This window comes from Falco peregrinus, unplaced genomic scaffold (genome assembly GCF_023634155.1).
Source record: "Falco peregrinus isolate bFalPer1 unplaced genomic scaffold, bFalPer1.pri scaffold_35, whole genome shotgun sequence".
NCBI lineage: Eukaryota > Metazoa > Chordata > Aves > Falconiformes > Falconidae > Falco > Falco peregrinus.
Window position 1 is genome coordinate 1,652,571 of NW_026599603.1, and position 26,086 is coordinate 1,678,656.

Sequence of the window (26,086 nt, forward strand, 5' to 3'; positions counted from 1 at the left end):
TTGTGAGACGCATCCTCTCGCAGCCCTGAGTGCAGCTAAAGCAAGCTCATATCTTACTGCCACACACTGGGGAAATCTTCAGGGTGTCCCCTTGTGTCCCTCAGCTGCAAAGAGCAGGCTCAGATGAGTTCTTCAGCCTGTAGGACCAAGTCTAATCTAACGAGCTGGTTTAGATTTGTTCCTTCGCGGCAACACAAGCACAAGCTCAGAATACCCCTGGACAGGCTCCTCGGTGCCTTGGGAGTCTCCCTCCTTAGGAGATTTTTGCTTTTGCTTGTGGCCCTGCAAAGTGGGAATGGCCAAGAGCAGGTTGCCATTCCTTCCCCACGTCCTTCCTCCTCGGCCAGCTCTGAAGGTGCCTGGCACCTGTCAGATGGGGGCAGAAAGCACTCCGCTGGGGTTGTTTGCAGCACCTCACCCCGTAGCTCGGTCGTTCCCCCCTCCCTTTTCGATGAAAGCCAGTCCAACAGGGTGAATTCAGAATCCGAATGTGGGGAAGAGGAGGAGGAAGGTGTTAAGGAAAGACGCGGGACGGCTGGTAACCCGAAGCTCTTCACCTATTTTGTCCATTGTAGCAAAAGAGCCCCAGCGGTGGACTTCAGTGCCACCTCCATTGCTTCACTGCAGCCTGGTGCCATCTCCCTCGGGACTGTTCCCAATGCCCAGTTGCACCTGTCACCCCCCTTAGGCACCAGGACCCGGGACCAAACTCCCATGAGGACCGTGGGGAGGGTTCATGGAAGATGTGGCCCGGGCCTCTTGGGTGTTGCCAGATGCTCTTTCCTCCTCCTGCCACCCCACTTACTGTGCTCTGAACAGGCCCCTTCACCAGCAGCTGGATCTGCGCGAGCCTCGAGGACAGGCACGATGAGATCTGGGCTGTGACATTGGTTTCAGCAGTCTCCTCTCGCAGGATCTGAGGGGATGGGGAGGGCGATCAGGGTCACAGGGAGGCAGGAGGCTGACTTTTCTACCTGGTTCTACACAGCAGAGCACCAGCAGAGCACCAGCAGCAGCAAGGAGGCTGCGGGAGAGCTGGCCGACAGCCCTGTCCATAGGGCCATCGCCCGCCACCTGGGCATCGATATCCCTGCAGAAGGGTGCACAGGCGGAAACCGCAGAGGGATCGTCATCATCGTCCATGGGACACCTCGGACAGGTACGTGAGCTGTTGGCTGCAAGGAGAGCGGGAAGCAGGAGAGACTTATCCTGGTGGGCCGTGGTGCTTGGTCGGCCAGTTGAAGCGAAGCGAGGCAAGCCACAGCTCTGCTGGTCCGTGAAACAGTCCCAGGCCTTTGCCTAGCTGGTGCCAGTGGTGTGGCTCATCTTGTGTCCGTATAGCTAGGCTCTTGTCCCCCCAGACGGGGTGGCCATGTCCCTCTTGCTGCATGGGACCACATTGCCTAGTGCCCGTGTTTCCTCATGGGAGCAGCCCCTAGCCCGTGCTGACCCCCAGACTGTGCCCAGCTGGCACCCACCAGCACAGGGTAGCGAACGGTGGTGGTGGGACAGGGCTCGAAACAATGTCCTGGCCCAGGGCTGAGGTCACACCACAAGGGACAGAGTCCTGGGCTGAACCGGAGGTGGAGGCGATCCACCTGCCTCTGGAGTTCAGCGCTTCTGACCGTGCTGAAGCTGCCTCCCTCGTGGTGTCCCCTAAAGGGACATGTGCTTTCTGACTGTCCTTGAAACCTGCAAAGCCTCTGGGGGGGCTTTCCAGAGCCTGTCCCTGAGAATGCTTCACCTGCAAATGTCACCAAGCCGCCTTCCTCTCTCTCTCAAGGAAAGACAGCGGCAGCGGTCGCCCTGTCCAAATATTACGGCGCTGCCTGCTTGTCCATCGACGCCGTGGTGACAGAAGCCATCTCTGACGGGAGCAGCGCGGCAGGGCTCCGTGCCCGGGAGCTGTGCGTCAGGGCTGCCGCTGAGCAGAGCCACAAGGAGACAGAGGATGAGGGTAAGGAGGAACACTGGGCGCGGAGCGGCGCTTTGGAAACCCACCACGGCCACCTGCTTCTGCTTGCTCCAGAGGAGTTTGGCAGCCCTTGGGTCTCTTGGGGAGCACGGGTGCAAGCGTGTAGAAATGCAGAGCCATTTCATAACACAGCTCGGGTGATTAAGCAGCTCTGTTTTGAGGGGTCAGACAAAGGCATTTTTACTGCCTCTGGGCTTCTTGACACACGTCCCTTTTTCTGGGAGTGGTGAAGCACACCCGTACCTTTCTCAGAGCTTTATAAAAACATTTTCTCAGAGCTGAATCCAGCTTGCTCCCTGTGGCCATCAGGCAGAACTGCTGCCCACTTGAACAAGGAATAACCCTCTGAAGTGGCTCATTAAGCTCTAGGTGACTGACTGTGAGTGTAGCTTCACAGACATGAGAGGAAGGGAAGAATAGCCTCCTGGAGGAATTTTGGATGAGACTCACTGCAGATGAGCTCTTTTTCTCTGGAAATGTATTTTTTTTCCCCCTATACTGACACTGCCAGGTTGCGGAGCTGGCGCGTGCTGTGCTATGCTCCATGTGAGACTGGAGACTTTGGGGAAACTTTCTTGGGCAGTTGTTGCCCTGAGCTCTGCAGGGTGAGGCCAGACGCTGGCCTTGGCGGGGGACGTTTTACATTGCTCAGCTTTGAACCTGGGTGGTTGGGAGCTGGTGGAAGGGAAAAGGCTCTGGGTGCCGGGTGGGGTTATCCCAGGCAGAGGGTTTAGCTTCCGTGGAGATGGGTGATGCCGCTGGGGCAGGGCTGCCCGTTACAGTCTCCACGGGAGAAGGCAGGATGGGTGCAAGGTAGGAAAATGATGGTGCTGGGGGACGAATCTTTGGCTTGATCCATAGGGGAGCTGCTGTGCAAAGTGTCACCTGTGTGCATGTTTATTAAGGAGGGACATGGGGCTGTGCACGACAAACTCTCTGGCTTTTCCGTCCTCTCTCAGCTTTATCGTGCTAGTAAGGGAAGCAGGGCAGGAGCTGCTTCTGGAGAGCAGCGCTGCTAGTGCCCAGCAGGCTGGGGGACAAGTGCTGTGTCCCTGCCAGGGGTGGAAGGTGCCCGCTTGCTCCCCGCAGCACCCATCGCCAGCCCCGCTGAGCCATCTGTCCCCTCTGCAGGTCACAATGCAGATGTCTCTCTCAGCGTGCAGTGCCACGCCAAGGCCGGGCACAGCTCAGTGCTGCGCCAGTCCAGCTCTGGGGAGGACGGCAGCCTGCAGTCCCCGAGTTCCCAAAGGCCGGTGAGCACTGCAGCAAGCAAGAGGAAGGCGGATGGCCGTGCATCCCAATCCCGGGAACAGCATCGAAGGGATTCGACAAGCTGCCAGGTGAAGCGTGATCTGCGCTGGTTAATGCCTGGGTCCTTTCTGTTGCCTCTGAGAAGCGAAGGGGCTGCTTAGAGTGGGGGCTGGTGTGTGGGTGTGTGGTGCAGAGCGCCAGCTGGGCATGCTTGGGGTGGGAACAAACCCCTGTGCTCTGGCAGAAATCTCGACTGGGCCTCAACAGTTTGTTGGCAAAGTGCAGTCCTGGCTAATGTGGCCGCAGGCAGTGGGCAAAGCTGCGGGGTGCTGCGCTGGGGGCTTGCAAGCCACGGGATGTGTCCTCCAGGGTTGTCCCCTGGAGCTGCTGGCCTGCAGGGTTGGTTCGAGCCTCCCACTAGTGGAAAACCCTGGCTGCAAGCCCAGCAGTTGGAACTGTTCAGGGGTTACCCAAGTGGTTTACTTTTCTTGTGGCGTTCAACATTGCAGGGCTCCTCCATTTCTCATCTCCACCCTCCCCTTCCCTGCGTCCCTGCGCAGCGACGGCTGAGCATCGGTGGCAGCACAGAGGGAGGGCTGGGCTGTCTGAGCTGCGTGCTGCCCGAGGACTTGCTGGTGGCCATCCTCTCCGAAAGGCTCCAGGTACGTGGGTGGGGTGGGGGCAGATGCTGCGTTCCTGCTCCAGAGAGACAGGCAGCGAGGCAGTTTGGAGAGGAGGTCTGTATCTGCTCTCAGAGGAGCCCCGAGCTGCACGCAGGGATCCTTGGGGGAAGCTGCAGATGCCCCAAGGTGGCAGAACGTGGGGAAAGATCAGAGCTCGTCTGGGCTGATGCGCTGGACACAACGATGGCTGGTGTCCTTTGACATCTGCTGACAGTGGACATTTACTGACTGGCTGAGAGCCCCGTGTGTGCCACAGCTGACTAGAAAAGCTGTTCCTTTTCAACTTTATTCGCAGCTGAGTGACTGCTACCAGGGCGTGGTGTTTGATGGCCTGGAAACCCTCTTTGCGCACAACATGGCATCTGCTCTCCTCTGCCTGCTCAAAGCTGTTGGAAATCGGCCTCACATCTACGTCGTGAACCTGTTCCAGGATTATGTGTCCTTTAAAGCCAGGGAGACAGCTGCAAAAGAGCAGGAAGGTGAGACTTTTCATCTCCGCACCTCTCAAATCTTCCCTGTCAAGCACTCAGCCTTATCTGTGTGTATCTGGGTTACCAGCAGAGCTTGTAAGAAGTGGTCTTATTAATCCTTCCACCTTCTGCCTGGGTGTAGCCAGCGCTCAGCTCACAGTCGCTTAAAATGCAGCAGAGCAGAGCTGAGGCTGGGAAGACTTCCCTTGGTCTCTACCGTGAAAGCCTGGGCACAAGTGCCAGCTGTTGTGGCTCAGTACCGAAGCAGCAGCAGCAGCTGCCTGCCACGCTGGTGCGCAGGAGCCAGGCAAGGCGCGGGAACTCGCCGTGAACTGTTGACAGTTCAGGGGCTGATCTGAATTTTGGAGCAGGGCTGTGAGCTCCCCAGCATCTCCTGGCAGGATGATCGGCTGGCTCGGGACACAGCTGTGAATCCTGGCAGCTCACCCCCAACAGCAAGCTCTGCTAATGGTTTCTCCTCTGGCCTTGGCTGAAGGACGGGAGCAGGAAGAAGCTGCCCGCAGGGAGAGAGAACGTCTCTGGGAGATGGACGAGGATGAGTATGATGCCCTCAGTGCGGAGCAGAAAATTCAGCTTCATAACAAGATACGCCAAGTCCAGCGCGAGAGAAGGCAGAGGTCTGTGCGCCTGTAACTCCCCAGGAGGGTGCCCCTGCAGGGTTTTCCTGCTCCGGAGACCTCGGTTGAGCTCAGAGGGGTCACGGGGCGAAGGCCCGAAAGTGTCTGTTCCAAGAGGGCAGTTCCACCCCCCAGGTTCCCAGCAGAGGAAGGCCCTTCCTCCCGGGAGAGAACATCTTCTCTCCAGCTGAGCGGAGAGCCCGCGGGTTTAGACGGTGGCTGCCGGGACCTGGGCTCTGGGCTTGCCTGACCGCTGCTCTTAGAAGTGTCTCTAAGTTAATTACGTTGGTTCTCATCTTCACCCCCCTTCTTCCCCACACCAGAGGGGTTGTGGTGTGGCTTGGTGTGAGGCGCAGCTGTGCTGGCTTGGTTTAGATGCCAGTCCTGCCGTAGGGGAAGTCCTTGCTGATCTCCTAGGTTTTTCCTTCCTGAGCGACACTGGCCATAGAAGCCGGTGGCTCTTGGGCTCACCCTCAGCTGCAGCAGCAGGTCAGCCTGGGAGAAGCTCTGATCCAGCAAAGCAGCCCAGGAGGGGAGGCCGCAGGGGTTGAGGAGGATGCACAGGCTAAGTCTGAAACTGGGAGGGGGACCTGTTTAAAGCGAGCGTGTGTTTCCGCACGTCGTTCAGCCCAGGCTGACCTTACGAAGCAAGGCTGAGGTTTGGCTGGCCCTGGAGGTCCCCTCCCACCTCTCCTCACATGGGATATTCCCAGCCTCCCCAGGCTGAGGGAGGTCCACAGAGATGGCCTAACGGTTCTGCCTGGCCTCAGGGTCAGGGAACGAAGTGCAGGACCAGCTGGGATGGCGGCAAGCCCAGGCTTCTGGTGGTGACTCTCGGGCATGTTTTCTGTTTGGCTTGCTGAAGGGAGATGGAGCAGCTAGCTCGAGAGCTGGAGGAAAAGCGTCGGCAGGAGCTGGAACGCTTGAAGGAGGAAGAGCTGAAGAATTCTGAGCAGGGGAAGAGAAAGGCTGGAAAAGACCAAGAGAATGCTTTGAGGAGGAAAAGCCGGCCTGGTGTCAAGCAGGTGCGTGGTTGTTTACAGAGATGACTGAAAGCCCTGGGGACCTTCCTACGGAGCTGCGCCGTGCCCCAGGGAGCCCCACGCAGTGCTGGGGACGAGCACCTGGCAGGAGCAACATGTGGGGCTGTGCTGGGAAACAACCACCGGGGTCTGATCGTGCTGCTGCTGCACCGGGGTGTCTTCCCATGGGTTTGCTGCTAGAGCTGCTCTACTAAGATCATGCCGCCTTTGAGTCCCGGCTTCATGTAACTCCACATACTGACTACTGAAGCCCTAGGTAGTTTTAGTCCAGCGTTTCTTCCCACTCTGCCTGTGACTTACACCTGTGAGCCATGATCTGTCTGGGATGTGCGGTCTTTTCCTACATGTCTGGCAGGAGATGCCCCCAGGCCTTAGGTATTCATTAGCAGGCAGACTTTGCAAAGGATCAGCCAGCCACAGGGATGCTCAGCGCACCAGAAATGAACCCAGAGGACTGCACGGGAGTAAGGAGGTGTCTTAAGTTCTCTGCTTGGGTTGGGAACCTGTTCTGTTCCTCAGCTGGTTTGCAGGACTCCTCATCAGTCTGACACTGAAGAGTTTGGTTTGTTGAGCTAAACTGGGTACCAGCTATGTTCTGAACTGGGATCTGTAGGGTGCCTAGCACAGGTCTCGAGCGAGGTTTGGGGTGCTATTGTAAAGATCATTGCTGCCCTACAGCACCTGAGTCAGTGCTTTGAAATGCTCACTGCTTTTTTTGCTCTTCCTGCCCAGGGCATGAACAGTCCCACCAGCAACACCAACACATCCAACAGCCGGAGGTCGGAGGTCGCCAAGGGGGTGGTCAAGACACGATCTGTAAGGAAGCACCCGGGCTCTGTTGCACGTTGCACAAAGGAAGATGAGCAAAAGCAGAGCAAGGTCACCCTGATGGATGCCCACCTGGCAGCGGCTGCACACCCCACAGACCTGGAAGAGGGGGAAACCAAAAATGAGGCCCAGAGTGACAGCGAGAACTTAGCCCTGAGGTTTAATATCTACGAGATGTCGCAGAAGGATGTTGCGCATATTTTGTCATCCTGGGACAGGGTTCAGGGTATCCTGCTGTTCCCCCTGAACCGCGAGGACGCACGGCACCCAGCAGAAGAGCAGCCCCAGCACACATCCAGCCCCAGGAGCCGGAGGGACAGAGAGAAGGAGCATCAGGGGAGGCTGGAGAAAGAGCATCTGGCAGAACTGAAGGCTCTTGAGGATGCCAGAATACCTCAGCTGGAAGGGGAAGGTGCAAAAGGGTCAGCCAGAGGCCAGGGTGTCGGGGTGCCCTGCTTGGACATCCAGGTGCTGGGCTCAGAAGATGTGACTAGGAAGATCCTGGAGAGCAGCGAGCTGCCAGCGGCAGAGCAGGTAAAGCCCTGTGAGGCTCGGAGGCTGAGCCTGCCGTGCTCCTGGGCCCCGGTGCATCGTGTCCCACCAGGTGACAATGGCACAGAGCCTTGTCCGGGCCACCGATGATGTTCTACAATGGCTCCACAGCAGCCCCATGGCTGCGGGAGGTTCTCACCATCCCTCAGGTGGGTGGGAAGCAGGAGTGCTCTCTGTACAAGCATCCCGTCTGTTGAGAGAATTTCCCAGCCTGGAAATCATTGCAAATGGTCCCAGGGCAGGGCAGCTCAGGTTTCCTTCAGCTGAGTCACTGCAGGGAGAGGTTTCTCTCTAGGTCCCACTTGTAGGTCCTGGCACTGCTCTGGAGCCTGCCCACTCCACTGGGCATGAAGAAGCACGGTGCCCGATATAAATAAACCCCCACCACATTGCCGAAAGCTCCGTGCCTTTAAGGAGTGAGTGTGAGGATGAAGGTGACAGGAGTACAAACAGGGTTTTCTCTTACGCTTTAGGTCCTGGATAGCCTTGGACTGGGTCCCTCCGGGCTTCCCATCCCCCCTACTGCTTTCTACTCCGTGATCCACTACCCGGCAGAGCGGATGGCCCCTGCAGCAGAAGCCCTCAAGCACTTTGTCTTTGTTGTGCCAGAAGGCGCCACTGCAGAAGAAGACAAGAATGCTGCCGTAAGTCTCGTGGATGCCCCCGTTGTGCCCGAAGTGAAGGTGCCAGGGCAGGGGGGTGGGTGGGGAAGGATCACTGTGATGTCTGTAAGATGAGAATAACGGTTTAAAAAAACACCTCAAACCCTCGCCTTGCCTTGAGGTCCTGGGCAAGGAGAGTGTTGTAGGCAAAACTAGACCTGATGAGGAAGACCAAGTCCCTGGGCAGATGTGGTTGTTTATTTAGTGCTTCCCCTAATTGTTAACAAACCCACAGCTTGCTTTCCAGGAGGGGGATGTCTCGGGGCAGGTCTCACCTCTCTGTTTTCTCCCTCCCCTTGTGGCTCAGACCCCAGAGGAGCAGGTCGCCCCTGTGAGGAGCCAGTCGAGTGAGGAGAAAGCTGCGGGCAGCTGGGAGGCTGCGAGGGAGAAGCAGAGCTCCGGTCAGGGCAGGAGATGTCTCCAGGGGCTGGACAGGGAAGCACCCGTATCTTCTCCTGGGGGGCACCAAAGCGGCGAGGACATGGTCCCATCCCCGCCGAGACATGTCAGGTGAGCTGAGGGCTGAGGAGATCGCTCTGCTTCATGGCCACCCTGTCAAGTGAGGTCTGTCATCCCCAGCTCCTCAGGGCCCCTCTGTTGGTGCCTCCGTGGGATGGCGAGTCCACAGCCCTCCTCCTCGTCTTGTTTGCTCATTAGCCGTGTCTGAAGCCCTCTCTTTAACTGCCAGGCTGAGCAGCTGCCGGTGGATAGTGCCTGCCCGCGGCGAGGTGGAACTGAAGGTCCACTTCAGCTCCACGGTGCTGGGCCAGTTTGAGCAGACGCTGCGTTTCGAGATCCTGGGGACAAAGCGACTGTACCAGCTGCCCTGCAGGGGCACCTGCCTGTACCCCACCATCAGCCAAGACCCACGGTAAGGCTTGCCCCTGGGAGCCTCCCACGCTGCTCCCCCCTGGGCTCAGAGCCAGGGCTGCCCCTTGTACCCCGGTGACCTTCTGGCTCGGGCAGAGCGTGCTGCCTGAGCCGCCCAGCATCTTGTCCCATGCCTGGAGCTGGGAGTACTGGTACCGCAGCCACCAGTAAGGGTTACGGCTTTCTGACCAGGTTTTCTACTTGGAGCATCTCACAGCTCTTCATTCCCTGTTTTCTCTGCCCAGGCTGGTGTTTCCCCACCGAAGGAAGAGCAAGGCAGACGACGACATTGTCTTCAAGCAGTATGTCACGGAGACGGGTGTCTTCCACTTTGGACCGCTGCTGTGTGGGAAGTCAAGAGACTGGTACGTGCTCCCCGCCCTGAGCGAGCATCCTGATGCGCTGCCTGCGCAGCATGGGACGTTGGGATGGCACCTCCAGGGCCTCGTGCTGTCACGGACACGTCTGGGGACGAGCCGTCCCAGAGGCACAATTCAGGGCAGGCCCAGGTGGAGACCTGCCTGGGAGATGCAGGGGGCTGAAGGGCCACAGATGTGTGAACTTGAGCAGATGATGGGCAAGTGAGTCCTGGAGGAGCAGGGGAGAGACGGAGCTGATCTTCCTCCCCGGTGGGTGCCTTGGTGGCCAGAGCCATGTGCTGCTTCCAGCCTGAAGGTCACTTGGAGCAGCTTGTGTCTCCCCGCCACATCTCAGCTTCGCCACCTAAGAAATGAACTTTATGGTGTTTTTTAAAAGTGCTTTGAGCTCTACAGGTGGACTGAACAAGCAATTATTTTGCTGATGGTTTTATAAAACATTCATCCGTTTGTAATATTAGTAAGGCCTTATGATTCGACCTGCCGATATGGGGGCGTGGGGGATCTGCAGAGGAATGAAAATGGAAATTCTGTTTCCCCGTCCTCAATGCTGGACAAAGTCTGCCGGAAAAAGTTGCCATTGTAGCTGCTGGCGCATTTCTATTTTTAACATAGCTTTTTTTTTAAATATTAGAAATTAAGTTCTCCTCTTCATGGGAGCTCTGGAGAGCCAGTGGTATTTTGACAACCCAAGCAAATGAAATCAAAACAGTTCAAAACCCAAAAGAGGATCTTTAGCCAGGCTGCTGCATGGCCTTGGGTTTCTGTTTGTGCTTTTTAACCCTTTAACTCCCAAATCTGCTCCATACCCGAGGGAAGGGACGTTTTTTAAATTCAGCATTCCTCTTGGGAATGAATCCTCTCTATTTCCTTCCCTCAGACTTTGAGCTAACCTGTGAAATACAAGGCAATCTCGTGACTGTTTTGGAAGACAAAAGCTAAACTATTTTTAAAAGCTCTTTCCAAGAGCATTTCTTTGTACCCTGCAGGGAAGGAAACCCAACAAAGAAAGGGGGAGAACCCACGTGCCTGCAGTACCTCTGTTTTTCCAGGCGTCTTTGAATTTCTAATTTGTAAAATGCTCTTTAAGTGGCCTGTGCATCATCACGCGTCTGGGCTGGAGGCACCAAGTACAGGGGTGGACATCAAAGTAACGCAAGGATGGACACACATAGCATCCAGTGTGCCCCTGAAAATGATGCTTTTTCTTGGCCTGCTTGTTGGTACATGGTCTTGCAGTGCAGCCTCCCGCTGCCAGGACATGGCGCTTTCCTTGGTGTGGGATGAAGGCGACGGTCTCCTCTGCAGCCTTTTCCCCTTTTGTGGACAGGTACAAGGCACTGGACTGTCCCAGCAACTGTGAGACGATAACCATCCTCAACGTCACCCCCTTGGAAGTAGAGGCGCGTTTCTCCTTTGAGCGCGATCTCAAGGCGGACACGTTCCTTGTAGAACCTCCCAGCCTGAGGCTGAAACCGAACGAGAAGCAGGTAGGGGACAGCAGGTAGGGCAGGCACTGGTGTAAGTGCCCAGGAGCCATTCCTCCTGCTCACTGAGTGCTCTTCTGTATTTCTTGTTTCGGGGACGGGGCTAGAAGCTGAGCATTTGGGCGTACCCCACTTCAGCTGGTCTGGTGGAAGACAAGCTCGTCTGCCGCGTTAAGGAGAACCCAGAGCCGGTGGTCTTCCCCCTGTGCTGCCAGGGGGTGAAGGTGGAGCTGAGGGTCAGCCCCAAGCACGTGCATTTCAACAGGCTGCTTCTGCACAGGTCAGTCATCTCACGGCCCCTCTGCTGGGGACGGGTGCTGTCGGTGAGCTCCCCTTCAGCCTCTCTGGCTGGCTGCATGGCCCTTCAGGCTGGATGTTGGGCTGGCGTCCCTCTTTCTGCCAGCAGTTCCCGGTCTCTTGCTCACCGTTCCTTGCTGGCTTGGTTCTCCCAGGACAGCCGCAAGCTCTGTAGCCCCCAGCAACGTGGTGCAATGGGCATCTTGATTCATTTGTATCTCGTCTGCTGGTTCGGAGAGCAGTGCAGTTGCTCCTCCTTATGTCCCTTCTCTTGGATACACCGTTAGCACCCAGCCCTTCCCCAGGACCTCACCTCTGAGACTTGTGACACAGAGAAAACATTTAACTAATGTTATGGATACTATAAATACTGGATGTGTATAGATAAAGATATATATATAAACTAATGCATAGGGCTGCTCCAAGATGCATTCAGTTGCAAGGCCTATCCTGACCATCGAGCAGCTGGTGCAGGGTGTCTTTCTGCCTCTGCAGGGAGGACAGCAAGACCCTGGTCCTGCAAAACAGCACCCTGCTGCCTGTGGCCTGGCAGCTCTGTGGGCTGGAAAACCTGGGCGAGGACTTCTCCGTGTCACAACGCGAGGGCATCGTGGCTCCACGCACGGAGTTTGACGTGCATCTGTATTTCAAGCCCACAAAGGCTCTCAACATTGAGAAGAAGATCCGACTGGAGGTGAGGGGGGGACTGTGCCCTCCCTGGCAGGGCAACGAGATCTTCGGGGTGGAGGCTGTGCTTGAAGGGTTCCCTGCAAAGAGGGGGACAAAGGATGAGCCTTCCTGAGGTTCCTTTCTACCCGCATCGCCGGGGGGGCAGGCCCTTAGCAGCAAGGAACTTGCTCTTATAGCTGAGCTTCAGGGGGCATGTGTGCTGCTGGGCCAGGAAGAGCTGCACCTGAGGGACACAAGGCTGCTGTGACCCCAACTTCTGCTGCCTCAGCCTGGGTTCACCAGAGCACATGGTGCATCCCTGAGCATCTGCGTCAGCCCAGACAACCAGGCGCTGTGTCCTGAGCGCACGTTACAGCCACCTTGCCGCTGTGCGTGGTTGAACGCTGCTGTTTGGTTGTCCAGACCTCGGCATGCTCCCTGCGCCCATGCTGGAGCCTGTCCGGGGCTCTTAACGGAGAGCAACAAGCTGTCACCCTGGGGTTTTGTTCCCCGTGGTTTGGGGGCTGCACTTCAGTGAGGATGCTGGGTGATTGAAGAGGAGAGGGTTGACGGTCAATGCCACCTGCTCTGGGACACCTCACAATTCTTGAGGTTGTTTTTCCATCGCTGTGTCTCCCCGGGTGCTTCCGCGGCAGCACTCCCTGCTGAAGGAGTGCCGAGCTGGGCTGGTAGGGCTTCTTACTGCAGCAGCATCTCGCTGGGTCAGCCCGTGAGATGAGCAGGTTGGGAGAGTTTGGGAATCCACAAGTGCTTGTCAAGCAGGGGAGGCCATGGTGGAAGCAGCCAGCAGAGACAAGGACTCGTACGTTGTCTACCAAAAGAATTTAAGAGAACGGTCTAAGCAGTGTTCGTTTCTCGCTGCCTCAGGTTTCAGATGCAGAAAACATCCTGGGGATTGTCCAGACTGAAAATATCCTCATTTCTGCAGAGGGCTATGATGTTGCTCCAATCATCAGCATTCCTAAAGGTCAGTGGATGCCCCAAAACAAAGCAGTCTGGGTGTGTTGCCTTGCCTTGGCAGGTGAGCAACCAAAGCGCTTGGGATGGGGTAGCATGCAAGCGTGGCCCAGTCACATAAAGCGCGTATCCTGCAAGTTGAGTGGAGTGAAGGGCTGTCAGGGCACAGCCAGCCTCGAGTCTCTCGCCCCTGAGCTTTGCAGTGTGCAGGTTGGTCTGGGGGCTTAGAAACAACAGCGATGTGAGCGAGCAATTGGCAGCTCCTGAGGGCTCAGCAGGGCACACAAAGTTGTTGGATCAGTGCTTGGAAGCAAGAAGACAGAAACGCAGCTCCTCACCTGCTAAACCCTGCAGATACCCTCCGAGTAAGAAGAGCAAGGGCAGCAAAGTAGCTAAAGAAAATTTCCAAGAATGGAGACTTGCTGAGAAGGGTTTTGGGCTGCCTGAGAACTCCAAGTGTCATAGAACAGTTTGGGTTGGAAAGGACCTCAAAGATTGTCTTGTCCCAACCCCCCTGCCATGGGCAGGAACACCTTCCACTAGTCCAGGTTGCCCCAAGCCCCGTCCAACCTGGCCTTGAATGGGGCAGCCACAGCTGCTCGGGCAGCCTCTGCCAGTGCCTCGCCACCCTCACAGTGAAGAATTTCTTCCCAACAGCTAATGTAATTCTCCCCTCCAGTTCAAAGCCATTGCCCCCTGTCCTGTCACTACAGCCCCCCCGGAAACACCTGTCCCCACCTTTCTTATAAGCCCCATTTCAGTATTGAGAGGCCAATTGAAATTGGCCTGGAAGTGTTGAAATATCTGTCTTGTCACTTGGTGTGGTCTGTAGCAGCTCACTAATACTCCCCGTTTCTTGCCTGGCTCTGCGGGTTTTCTGCAGGTGCAGGTGGCACCGTGGATTTTGGAGTCCTGAAAGTCCTGGATGATGCAAAGCAAGTGCTGACTCTGAGGAACAAGGGGAAGTACGAGATTGCGTACAGGTGGGTCCAGCTGCCTGGTCTGTGAACGCGTGGTGCCACCATCTGCCCAGGCCTGCCTTCTCCTCCTGCCCTTGGCTAGAACCGCTTCCCGTGCTGGCTGCCTCGTGGTCTGGTTAAATAAAAAGCCCGGGCTCCCTAATCTCAAAGACTTTAAGGGAGAATGCAGCCCCACACCAGCAGTCCTTCACAGCTGAGCAGGAACCAGAAGGAGAGACCCTGAAATTGAAGCCACTCACTGCTGAGATCCATTGCCTTCCTCTGAGGGGCAGCTCCTTTCTCTTTATGACTCTTTAAAGGAGGGGATGAGAAAATTGGGTGTCGAGGTTAGTTTGCAACACTCATGATGGTCTGCACTCTGTCAAGATCTGAGATTCCCCAAGCAGAGCTGGACTCATTCCCTTTTAATTTTTTTATGGTCTTATGTCAAGTCCTGGCTGTGCTGGTGGCACTTGTACTTTTAACTGCAGAGGTCTTTGTTCCTTCCCTTTCTCCCCAGTTTCCAGCTGAAAGCTGCAGGCACCACCATACCAGACCTGGCAAGCCACTTCACTATCCAGCCGCAGAAGGGCCTGCTGGCTGCCTCCGGGCGCCCTGTGCAGGTCCAGGTGTTCTTCCACCCCAAGACGGAAGTGAATATCGAGGACAAACCCATCCTGCACTACCAGGTGAGCTGCCCCAGCCAGGCAGTGGTGGCACAGCACGTCTTGGGAGCGTGAGCAGGACAGGTGCCTTCTGGAAGGAGGGCTTTAGCTGGGTAATTCTCGTAGGTGACAGCAATGTCTCAGAAAACATTTGTGATGCTTCCTAAGCGGAGCTGAAAGTCTGGCTCCGGAGGAGGCGTTGAAACAGGGAGGATGAGCTGGTGGGGACCTGGGGTGGGATCAGGGAACAGAGTCAGAGGCTGGCCTCTTTGCTGGTTTTACCAAGCCCTCCTCTGGCTGCAGGTGATGGAGCCCAGCATCTGCGGAGGAGGCGAGACCGTCGCCGTCATCCCAGTGAGGGTGTCGGCGAAAGCTGTGTTCAGCAAGTACAGCATTCACCCCGCCTCGCTCATCAACTTCGGTGCCATGGTGAAGGGCAGCAGGAAAACCTGCACCTTCATGCTGGAGAACAAAGGCAGCCTTGACTTTAAATTCCTCATCTACCGAGCAGACCAGGACGCATCCCGATTGCAAGAGAAAAGGTGAGAGAAGACCTGCACCACCTGCCCTGCCTGAGGAGGCACGACAGCATGGCTGGTGTGTGACAGGCAGCCCAGACACCTGGGTTATTGTCCAGTTCACGTCACCTGCTTGTGAACAGGGAGTGGAAAAATGCCTCAGTGTCCCCGTGTGTCGGGCAAAGCTGGTGATACAGCTGAGCTGTCCGTAAGCTGCAGGAGGTGCCGCCGGGGGCTGCGAGGGGCAGGGAGGCTTTCCTCGGTGGGGAGGGGAAGGTCAGCTTTGGCTTCAGAGAAGACGGGGTGGGGGCTCAGCATGATGGATGTTTCTGCTTTCTCCTCTTAGTGGATGTCAAATGAAATCTGCCCACTCTGGCAAGAGTGAGAACTTACACCAAAGGACTTCCTCAGCCAAGAAAAGCAAGCGCTCGCTGCAGAAGGTTGCCAGCCCCTTCATGCAGGTGGGTGGCTCCCGCTCCCCAAGACACACTGCTGTGGGTGCTGTGGGAGGACGCTGATGGGGACTCATCACCGTGGGATGGGACATGGTCTGCACGATGGAGGTCCGTCATCTCCCAGCCACAAGCAGAGGCAGGAGCTGCTCAGTTGCACTGACAGTCCCGTGCTCCGGCTCAGACTTGGAGTTGTGGGGTCAAGAGAGAGGAGCAGGTCCTGTGTTTGGTGGCTGCTAGCCAAAATAGGTCTGTGAATACCACAGATGTGGGCACGTTCCTGTTTGAAGTCCCACTCCATAGATACCAGCTGACCTTGTGTTTTCGTCTTCCCAGTCCCCTCTCTTCCCTCCCGTCACTTCTCACAGTTATTTCTGCTCTCCTGTTTTACCCCTGAGGCTGGAGGATCCCAGCTAGCACCTTCACCTTTTACACCCAAACTCCTTCCTGTGTGCCAGCCAGAACAGGCCTGCAGCTCCTCCTGGCTTGTCCCTCTCCTCCTGGCTTGTCCCTCTCCTCCTGGCTTGCTTGTTCCTCTCCTCCTGGCTTGTCCCTCTCGTCCTGGGGCTGCCTCTGGGCCGTGGAGTCATCCCTCCCTGCCCTGGGACTGGGGGCTCGGCCTGGCTGGAGGTTGAGGAGTGGCGTACTCCTTGCTGGGGATGCTCAAGGCTGGGCTGCTGGACATCAGCTTCTCCTGGGACTCTTTCTGCAGGCTCGCATCACTCTAGGCATGTTCACGGTGTACCCTGGCTTTGGTTCCATCCCTCCTGGGGGCCAGCAGATGATCGCGGTGGATTGCTCTGCGGAATCACTGGGGACGTGCGAGGAGCACCTGCGCATCGATATCAGTGACAGAGACCCCCAGGACAATCCCCTCGGCATCCCCTATACCCTGCTGGCTGAGTCCTGCCTCCCAGGTACGCCCCGTCCACAGGTTCCCGCAGCCAGACCTGCTGCTGGTCAGCACCTGAACTTACTGCTTGGTTAGAGAGGCGCCCTGACCTTGAAGCTAAACCCTAAAATCCTCAGAGGTTCCAGTTCTTTTCAAGTCAGCCAGCGGGGAGAGGCTGGGAGGGATGCATGGAAGGATAAAAGGAAAGCAATACTCCTTGACTGGGACTGAGCTCCATCCTCGCAGCCGACTCCCTGCCCAAGGCTGGGTTTTGCAGTGACCTGGGCAAAAAGGGTTTATCAAGCCTTCCGAGAGGCCAGCAGGGTCCCGAGAAATTCATCAGGAATTCAGCATTCAGCCCTCCCTCTGCTCTGCTCGCAGCATTTGTGGTTGATGACATCGAGTCCATCTTTGAGGAGCACCGAATCTGCAGCAACGTCAACCTCTGCCAGACCCCGCAGACGGTGCGAGACAAGGGTGTGTATGTCAGAGATGAGAACAAGTTTATCTTCACCGATGTTCGGGTTGGGCACCGGGCCACAGCTCGCTTCAAGATCCACAATGTCAACAAAGTCCCCTGCAATGTGGTCCTTTCCATCAAACCCATCGCCGGTGAGGTAAGAGCAAGAGGCCAGGGTGACCGTTGCTCTTTACAGGCTGCGCTGCCTTGTTCTCCAGACTCGCTGCTTCCTCTTGCCCGCACTAGTCCAGCTCCGTGCAGGTCAGGCTGCAGGGGGGAGCAGCAGTGCCAGGGTGGCAGTTCTGAATTTGGCACGTCTCGAGCAAGGCTTTGGCTCGCCGCTCTGGGTCTTTGGTGGGAGACCCAAACCCTTCTGCACATCTCTTGGAAGCCCGCTCGGAGGGGGCCTTTACTGGCCTGACGTGCCTGGGCTCAAAGCAGACCATTCCCTCAGGCTCCCTGGCCTTTTCCTTCTCTTTAAAGGCCAGTTTGAGGTTAGTCGCGGGGTTTCCGTGCAGTGCCCCCCTCCCTTGTGTGCTGGGGTGGCTGCCCAGTGCTCAAAGCCAGCTTTTGCGCTCCTGGGCTCCCTGTGCAAGGTCAGCACCGCTTTGGAGTCACCCCCTGCGATGGAAGGAGCCTGCCCAGGGCAAGCAGGAAGGGAGACACGCTGTCTGGGGCTGTTCCCGCTGACGCATATAAGAATAAGACTGCGTAAGAAACACCGAAGGATGTTTCCTCCTAACAGGGCTCTGTGGGTTCCCCCAAGTTTCACAGCCCCATCAGGGACATTTTCAAGGTGGATCCCGTTCGGATGTGCATGCCCAGCTGCTCCCACGCCTTTGCTACGGTGACCTTCACTCCACAGATGATGCGGAGCTACCAGTGCACTTTTGAGGCTTCCCTCGATGTCCTGGCGAGGTAACTCCCCCTGTGAAATCTGGGCGGGGGGACCTGCCTGATGGCTGCCCCTCCTCTGGGAGGACCCCGACCTCTTGTTAACCCTGATGCTCTCAGTAGCCTTAGGCAGAGTGCTTAGCATTAGAGAATAGAGGAGGCGGTAACTACTAGACAGAGTAGACGGAGAAGGGGTTATAGCTTAGCCTCGAGTGACTGTGAAGACAGTGCAGCATTTGGCAGCCAACTGGGAGTTAGTGAATCCGAAAGAAATGGAGATGTGCAACAGTTGAGCTGGGGCTTTCCAAGGACAAAGGTTTAGATGAAGCCGTTTCTGTGCCAGCCAGCCAGCGTGCGTTATTTCCTCCTTGTTTCTGTGAAAATGAGATGATTGTATGTGATTACCTGGGGTATGTTAAGCTATTCTCTGTCAAAGGAGCGACTGGAGCCCTTCTAAAAGAGGAGCCCAGTTCCCCTGTCCTGGGACGTGTGTACCAGGGCCCTGACCGGCTCTTCCCCAGCCGTTTAGTGGCTGAGTCAGGACAAGTCAGCTTTCTGCTCTAGTACGCAATTCCTTTTTTAGCGTCCTTGGAAATAATCGTTACTGATGGTGCTATTTATTTTTCCCTTCTTGCTTTTATACTATTTCCATGCTGCGCTCGTGCTTTTTGCATGTGTCTCATATCATCGCAGCCAGTGAATTTGCCATGTCTCACCTGTCGCCTCATTATTTACCTGCTGTGCTGCACGATTCGATTCAGTGACATGTTCTTTAACTGCTACTCTGGAAGGCTCTGGCTCTTCAGAGCTCTTGTGAATGGCCCTGATCGGACTGGGAGGAGGGGGGTGGAGGAGACCTGTGTCGTGGGGTACAGGAGCACCAGCCAGGGGAAATGCAGTGGGTGGCCCCTGCTTTGTTGCTTGCCAGGTGGGAAATTGGTTAGTGCCAGCCGTCATGATTTCTCCTCTGCCTTTCCTGCAGCCCTGCAGCAATTAAAGCGCAAAGCCTGACCTTCCGTGTCAGTGGAGATGGGACTCTGCCTCGGGTGACAGTCCTGCGCCCGGTACTTCACAGTAAGAGAGGGAACCCTCTGCTGGTCTTTAAGAAGCTGTTGCTGGGTGATTCACAAAAACTCCCTCTGGTCCTTCGTAATGGTGGCACCCTACCTGTCCAGGTGAGGGCCTGCTCAGGAAATGCTCTGGTCTGGGAACAAGTGCTTGTCTCGTGGAGAAAAGGTCCCAGGAAGCATGGCAGACCTGGAAACAGCTCTCAAATTCTTTTTAAGCAAATGAATGACTTGTAATTTCCAGGAAGAGAGTTCCTCTTGGAAATACGATTTTTCTGACTAGCCTATCCTTTTCAGTTAAATACAACGCAAGAAAGTTGGTGGGGTGTTTTCCCCCCATCTCTCTTCTCACGCTTTGATTCTCGGGTGGGCACGTGTGATGTCCTAGTTGCATTAGATTGTATTTGATCCCATTTTACTACACTTTAATGAAAAATTCTGTTCATTACTTTTGTATCCCAGCGCCTCTGAACACTTCTTTTTTCTGTCTAGTTTTACTTGAACTTTGTAAGTTTAGCTATGAGCTGTGTTTGAAGCGGAGAAGCATGCTGGATGCCCCGTGCTGGACCAGCACCAGTACGGTGCCAACCCACGTGTCACCCTGTACCCACACCAGTGTGGTTGTGCTCTGTGTTCCTTTTTCTCAGTTGACGATAGACCTGTTGGATGAAGCGGGAGTTTTCTTCTTGAAAGCCAGGCCCACCACACAGTGCGTCTACCAAGCTGGGGGCGTGAAGGAGGACTCTCCTGCAGGAGGTAAATCCAGTAAGCGTGAAGCGCGGTCATCCACACAGGGGAGAAATGTGTGCCCTGCTCTTGGCTTGGCCAAGCAGCCGCCAAATGTTAGATGTTGTTTCTTTGCTGGGGCTCTCTGTACCCCCAGCTTCTCATGTGGACTCTGCGCAGGGCTTCCTCCTAGAAAGTGGTTGGAAGTTTTTTCTGTTCCTCTGGACATGGTGGGTTGAGTTGCGGGGGCCTATCACCACTTCAGCGGACCATCTGAGGTCTTTGCTGCGTGTGAGCGTAGCAGCCTGAATGGAGGCAGCCCCTGAGCCCACAGCCAGCCAACAGAAGCCAAACCCATTCTTTGGCTCAGCTTTACGTGTGGCAGGAGCTGACTGACTGCAGTTTGAGTGAGCGCTGGGTGTTAACCTGTGTTTAAGACACTTCAGCAGTGATACGCGTGGTGCTGTCGTAGCCTTGTGAACATAGGAGGAGGGTCTGGCACCATTGGTGGGAGAACCTGTGCTTGGAGGCAGCTGGGTTTCAGCCCCTTACGCCCCACGGAAATATTTCAGCGGTACAGCTGTATCACTTGTCGCTGATTCCATTGCTGTGCAGAGAGAAAGCCTCACACCGCTCTCCTGGTCCTGCTCCGTGGGGAATTAGCAGAGTTTGACGTGCTTTTCAAACCCACCCTGGCCCAACGTGTGGAAGGCAGGATCCACCTGTCAGTGGTGAACAACCCGTATGAGGAGACCGACATTCAGCTGGTGGGCGAAGGCTACGAGGATGACTTCACGCTAGATAACATCCACGGACTGGTGGCAGACAGTGAGGAGGAGGAGAATGCTGAGGGCAATCTAGAGGAAGACGTAATTGAGGGTAAGAGAGGAAAGGCTGCCCAGGTGGATCAAGGAACAGGAAAACAGACGTTTCTGCTCACCCTGTGCCGCGCACCTGCGGTCCAGCTTCAGCAGCCAGATCCTGCTGCCTTTTGTAGCCTGCAGAGGCTTAAGAGGCAGCTTGAGAGCAGAAGAGAAGATCTTCTGTCAAGGGAGAAGCTTGCAGGCTAGCAGGGAAGGGTCAGAGATACCCACGTTCAGCTGGGTATCTCCAAAAGGAGGGCTGCCAGCCCATGGTATGCTATGGAGATGAAGCCTGTGCCTAATGATTTGTGCCCTCGATATACGCAGCCTGTGCTGTCACCCCCTGACCTGGCGGTCTGGGAGCGTGCTGGCTCTGTGCAGAGGGGCAGTGCATGCTGTGCTGCGTGGCTCTGCACAGCCACAGCCACGGGTTTAGGCATGTGGCAGGGCGCTTCCATGGAAGCGGGAGGATGGGGAACTGCGTCTCCCCAGGGAGGAAGGCTCGGAGCAAGGAAGAGTTGGCCACGCCTGTCTCTGTGGATGTGAGGGGGGTGGATGGACCTCAGGCACACTGAGACCTCCTGCTCTCATTCCTAGCAGCTGCCAGAGTGAACCACATCCCGTTCGGGGACTGTCACATTGGGAAACCCTACAGCGTGACCTTCACCATCACCAACCGCAGCAGGACGGAGGCGATGCGGTTTGAGTGGCTGGCAGACACCCCATTTCACTTCTCCCCCAAGGTGAGTTTGGATGGCTCTGCCTTTTCCCATTGCTCCAGCCCTGCCCGGCGGGTTCCCAGGAGCTGGCAGGGAGTCACCACGTACCGGTGAGAGCCTGTTTCAGTGCCACAAAGGAGCTGCAATCCCTGGCTTAGCTGGCGCGGGGCTGTCAACCCCACAGAAAAGGCTCAGTGTTACGGGAGGTGGCATCTTTTGTATTTTCCTCTGTCAAACCTCAGATGAATACACGGTAAGAGGCAGATTCCTGGCACAGCTGCTCACCACATCGATCTCTTTGCTGTCAGTCCTGCCCTTGCTAGTGATTCCAGTTAGGTCTTGGCTCTCTGGTTCTCCCTAGGTGGGACACCTCCATGCTGGCTGTGCTAAGGCCATCACAGTGACCTTGAAATCGGATGTCGCGGTCACCTTCAAAATGCACCCTGTGAAGTGCAAGGTGGCTAGGATCACCTTCGCGCTGCCGCCGGAGCAGATTAAAGACTGGGATGACTGCCTGCGCACCATCAAGTGGGTGGATACCACCATGAGGGGCCCAGGAGCCACGTGGCCTGTGAAGAAGAAGGTAAGAAACGCAAACAGGAAAAGCTAACGGAGCTGCTACAAAAAAACCCTGGCAGGCCACCATCTCTGCTGGCTGAGCAGCTCCTGCATCCTCCTGACGTTTAATCCATCCGTGAGGTTCACCCGCAGTGCGTTTTGGGGGAGAGGCAGATGCAGTGACCTGTGACACCAACACAAAATGGGGAGGTCTTTTGACAAGACACGTTTAGCCACATGCAAACTACCGGTCTCCGCCAAAAGCTGAAGTGTTGCAACCTGTTTGAACGGGAGGGCACATTTTACGATTTTATCACGTTTTGTGGTGTTAAAATTTCTTCATCAAATTCAGTGCCTTTTCACCAACAGGGAGTTTAAGGCGCTGCACTCTGACTCTTGTTTTGGAGTGGAGAGCCACACTAGTGCTCTTGTGTGTGCGCTGGCCAGCCCACCGGCACATGGTGGGTGAGCTGTCAGCTCTGCCTACACCGATAGCAGAGATTTTGGTGGTGGTGCCCATGTTGTGTGGGATGTCTCATTGTGGAGCAGCCCGGGCGCTGCGTGGCAGTCGTGCAGCAGTCTGGAGAAGCATCGCTCCAGAAACTGCCACACACACGTACCTGGAGTGACGGTTCCTCCCTAGTTTCTGAGCCTTTTTAAGACCTGTAAACCACACTTCTTCCCCGTCAGCAGCAGCACTCGGAGGCTTTCCTAGTGAGTTCGTCCCCATTCCAAAATGCCCGTCCCCAGCCCTCACCAGCGTGGCTGTTGCCCCACACATGGTGTCTGGAAAGCACCTCCCGCTAAGACAAGAGGGAAAAGGTGCTTTCTGGTTTTGTTCAGTCTTGGGGTTCTCCATCCACAGACCTCCCAGAGGGGAACTTAATCCTAATTTAGAGGCCTGCTGGATCTGTAGCGGGCCATGAAAAAGGTCTGACACTCTACAGGGTTGAAACACAGGGAGAGGTACCTATGACCCGGTCATTGTCCCCATGGGTGTACTCTCAGTCATGGTGGTGATTATGGTGTTCAGTCGGTAGAAACAAACACTGTAATGGAAGGGTTAAATTTTATCACCTTCCCGGGGAAATAAATGGGAATGGTCCTTTCTAGCCTCTGTACGTGGCTGATCTTGGAGGCCAAAAGCCTCCTCTTGCTCAGCCGGGCTTTCTAGGCTCTGCTCAGTGATTCTTCCCTTTCCTGTTTGGAGGTGATCGAGACAGACCCAGAACCAGCTCACACTGTCCTGGAGGAGAGCAGCCGTGAGGTGGAGCTTTGCCTCAGTGCTGTTGTCGACTACGCTGAGCTCAAGCTGGATACGGACACGATTCAAGGAAGTTCAAGGAGACCTTGCTCTTCCAGATGAGGACATTCACGTGAGAGCCAGAGGCCAGGCAGGGACCCGTGCGTGGGAGCTGCCTTTGCCCAGGGCTGACCTGGGGCCTGCTTCGCCGGAGCCGTGCCGTGCTCTCTGGTGGCCTCTGCTTCTCCTTCTACTTGTGGTCTGGCGAAAATAAAGGCAATAAAGTGCCAATAAAGGCAAAAAAACCCCACTGACGTGTTTATTGCTTGGCCACTTAATAAACCTCTTCTAATTTCTAACTGGGTGATTAGGCCTGGCGGGGGGTGGGGGCAGGGGGGTGTGTGCTGCTGCCTGCTGGTTCTGAGGTTTCAGCTTCCACACATCCTGGGCGCCTGGAGATGCCTCACATGTGGACTCGAGTCCCTTCTAGGGCTTTGTGTTCAGTCTCACCTGCTGTTCTTCTCTTTAAACAAGTCATGTATTGTTTCATCCTGTCCAAGTCCTGGCAGGGTGCTGGGGCCTGCGTATCTGCACGTAAAGCCAAGCAGGAGATGGTGGCCACCATCCTGCCAAGACGTGCCAGGAAAGGTTCGATTCTGCCATGCCTTTCTGCTGACAACAACCATGGGTTTGCTTCCATTGCGTGTTGCCTGTCCTCATCTGCTCGAGGACAAGTTTGCAGTCAAAATAATGTCAAACTGAATAAGACCCTTGGATTAAGTCTCCTGGGCACCATGCCTGCCCTTTCCTCTTTAACCTCCAAACTTTGAAACACTTTGTCTCGGGGCAGCCCAGGGCAGTGGTCTAGACGTGGCAGAGTTGCCTGGGGACAAAGATACTCCTGAGCATCAAGGAAGGGGTACCAGAAGCTCACCATACAGTGTTACTTTTCTACTTGCTTTGTATTTATTGGTCATTGTCTTTTCACTCCTCCTTCTTGCTTTTCAGTTCCATGCTGTCCAACACGGGCAATGTGGCCCTGGAATACAACCGGATGGCGGCTGTGGAGGACGAAAGGGCACTGAGCCACACTGGGGAGCTGCTTCCACCCAGTCTGGATGGTAAGGTGCTGCAGCAAATGAAGAGACGGGACACAGCTTGATGCAAGCAAGTTGTCGGTTTATTAGTGATTTTCTTACAATAACATATGTTTCTACCTTCTACATATTACACACTGATTGGTTAAATCTTAGTGTAAAAAACACGGATTGGTTGATATTTAAGGCACACCGTTAGAACAATAGGAACTGATTAGTTTACCTTGACATAGCAACAATTTCTATACCCAAATTAGGGGGTTTCTTTCTACGCGGCTTTCTTGATTAACAAAGTTACATATCGGCGCCATCCGTTCCCTTCTCTGGCTACTTGTTTCTCTGTCCGTCTGGTTGCCTCCTCAACTGTAATGGCTCAGGGGTCTGCAGTTAGCTTGTTCCTTGGTTCCCAGGGCTTGTGCCCTGCAAGTTCTAACAAGTCTCTATTCATCAGGCTATCAGTACTTGGACTCTTGTCCTTGAGGCCTTGTCCTACATCTCCCCCTTCCTGTTGCACAAAAAGAACCCTGAAATCGAATGAGTTATTAATTTTTGTAAGCATTGTAAAAGACAAGGTGTAAGTAATAAAACAAACAAAAAAGCAACTAAAGCATATATAATCATCTTCACTAAACTTAATCATTCTGAAATGCCCCAACCACTAATATCTAACCAATCCCAAGTATCACTTTGTTGAAGATGAGAAACTCCATCCTTCAGTCTTTGGATGCTAGCATGAATTGATTCCGAATGATCTGAAAGGTTCATGCAACACATCCCTTCAAACTCTTCACAACCGTGACCTTGTGCCAGAAGCAAAAAATCTGTTGCAGCTCTATTTTGTAATGTCGCGTGGCGAACACTATCAACATCTAATAAAAGACCAGACAGGGCACTGCTTGTGGCATTAGTTTGTTTGGCAAGCCAACAGCCAAGCTTATCTAATGTCGCTAGAGCCTTTCCTGCAGCAGCTCCAGGCAACAGAAGAGATGCAATAAAGCGTTGGCCAAAGGACCAAAATTGCATGTTATCATCACAATCGGAGGCAAATGCATGAACGCCACGCTTTGTCCTTCGAGAGTAGCGATGTTGTAAAACCATAGATGTGTTAGGAGTCAGGACGGAAAGTCACCCTAAGCTACACGGACCTCCTTTTATATGAGAAGGAATGACAGGCCATGCTCGATCACCACAAGTAAAAAATACTCCAGTAGGTAGTAAGAGCGGAGTATTGCTAGATTTAGACAAGTTGTTAGCAGTGTAATTACACCAGATACTTGCATTTCTAAAAACAGGATGAATAGGGGAAACGTCCCATTCCCTAGATTGATTCTTTCCCATGTAGTTAAATTTTATGCAAAAATCCATTTTTACAGAACCAAGGAGTTCAATTTCTTGTGGTTCCAAAGTGGCCAGTGGGAGATGGGGTATCCATACATCCTAATTGTCTGTCACATTTTTTGATACGTTTTTGGGTGGAAAAAGACTTTGAAGGTCCCTAGTATAGGCCATTCATCTAATGGTAAGCCCACAAGACAGGTGGAAAAAGGCTGATCCGGAGAGGCCATAGCAAGACACAGAGTATCCTGTCCAGTCAAGTTCGCCAACGTGACCCAAACATTTACCTTTGGTAGAAAAGGGGGATAAGACCTACCTTCAATAGGCCAAGGTCCAGATGTGAACATCATTATCCATATTACTGTCAATGCTTGTTTCTCTTTTTCTTTTTCCATTGTCGTTTTACAACCAGCCATTCTTCTGGTCGTACTGTCCACGACCAAGGCACTGCAACTGATTGTCCACACTCTAATCCTACAATAATGTTCTTGTTAATAATATAAATTCTGCTTGCTAATGCAATATATTGAAACAACAACTGTGCAATAGCCCGTACTTCTAGGCTTTCAATCAATGATAAAAAATTTGCAAAAACTAAGTTTGGCAAAATCTCAGAACCTAACCCTGTAACTCCCTCTAATTCCAAAAGAGGTTTTCCCATAAAACATTCAGCCCACTGTATCTGATTAAACCTTAATATTTGATTATTACACTCAGAACACATCCAATGACCCCATCTGTCCCTTAGTCTTACAACTCGCCAGCGATCGTGATCACAGAGTTCACAATGGAGCTTGATCCACGGTCGACAAGATGGTCCGTGTTCATAGCAACATAACTGTAGAAATGGAGACGCTG

At 54.6% G+C, this 26,086-nt stretch overlaps 1 protein-coding gene across 1 annotated transcript in view; it reads left to right on the forward strand.

Moving 5' to 3' along the window:
* LOC129783349 (hydrocephalus-inducing protein homolog) overlaps positions 1-26,086 on the forward strand; it is a 133,063-nt gene that overhangs the window by 95,526 nt on the left and 11,451 nt on the right. Inside the window, 31 exon segments of the mRNA XM_055793332.1 lie at positions 989-1,159; positions 1,784-1,957; positions 3,107-3,315; positions 3,736-3,888; positions 4,205-4,388; positions 4,876-5,017; positions 5,883-6,042; positions 6,793-7,422; positions 7,914-8,084; positions 8,410-8,612; positions 8,791-8,973; positions 9,218-9,337; positions 10,680-10,839; positions 10,944-11,116; positions 11,629-11,827; positions 12,691-12,790; positions 13,664-13,763; positions 14,260-14,428; positions 14,708-14,946; positions 15,269-15,383; positions 16,087-16,291; positions 16,648-16,883; positions 17,493-17,644; positions 18,603-18,795; positions 19,335-19,443; positions 20,029-20,292; positions 20,877-21,019; positions 21,357-21,578; positions 22,764-22,886; positions 22,889-22,929; positions 23,805-23,930. Coding sequence (XP_055649307.1) covers positions 989-1,159; positions 1,784-1,957; positions 3,107-3,315; positions 3,736-3,888; positions 4,205-4,388; positions 4,876-5,017; positions 5,883-6,042; positions 6,793-7,422; positions 7,914-8,084; positions 8,410-8,612; positions 8,791-8,973; positions 9,218-9,337; positions 10,680-10,839; positions 10,944-11,116; positions 11,629-11,827; positions 12,691-12,790; positions 13,664-13,763; positions 14,260-14,428; positions 14,708-14,946; positions 15,269-15,383; positions 16,087-16,291; positions 16,648-16,883; positions 17,493-17,644; positions 18,603-18,795; positions 19,335-19,443; positions 20,029-20,292; positions 20,877-21,019; positions 21,357-21,578; positions 22,764-22,886; positions 22,889-22,929; positions 23,805-23,930 — 5,569 coding nt within the window.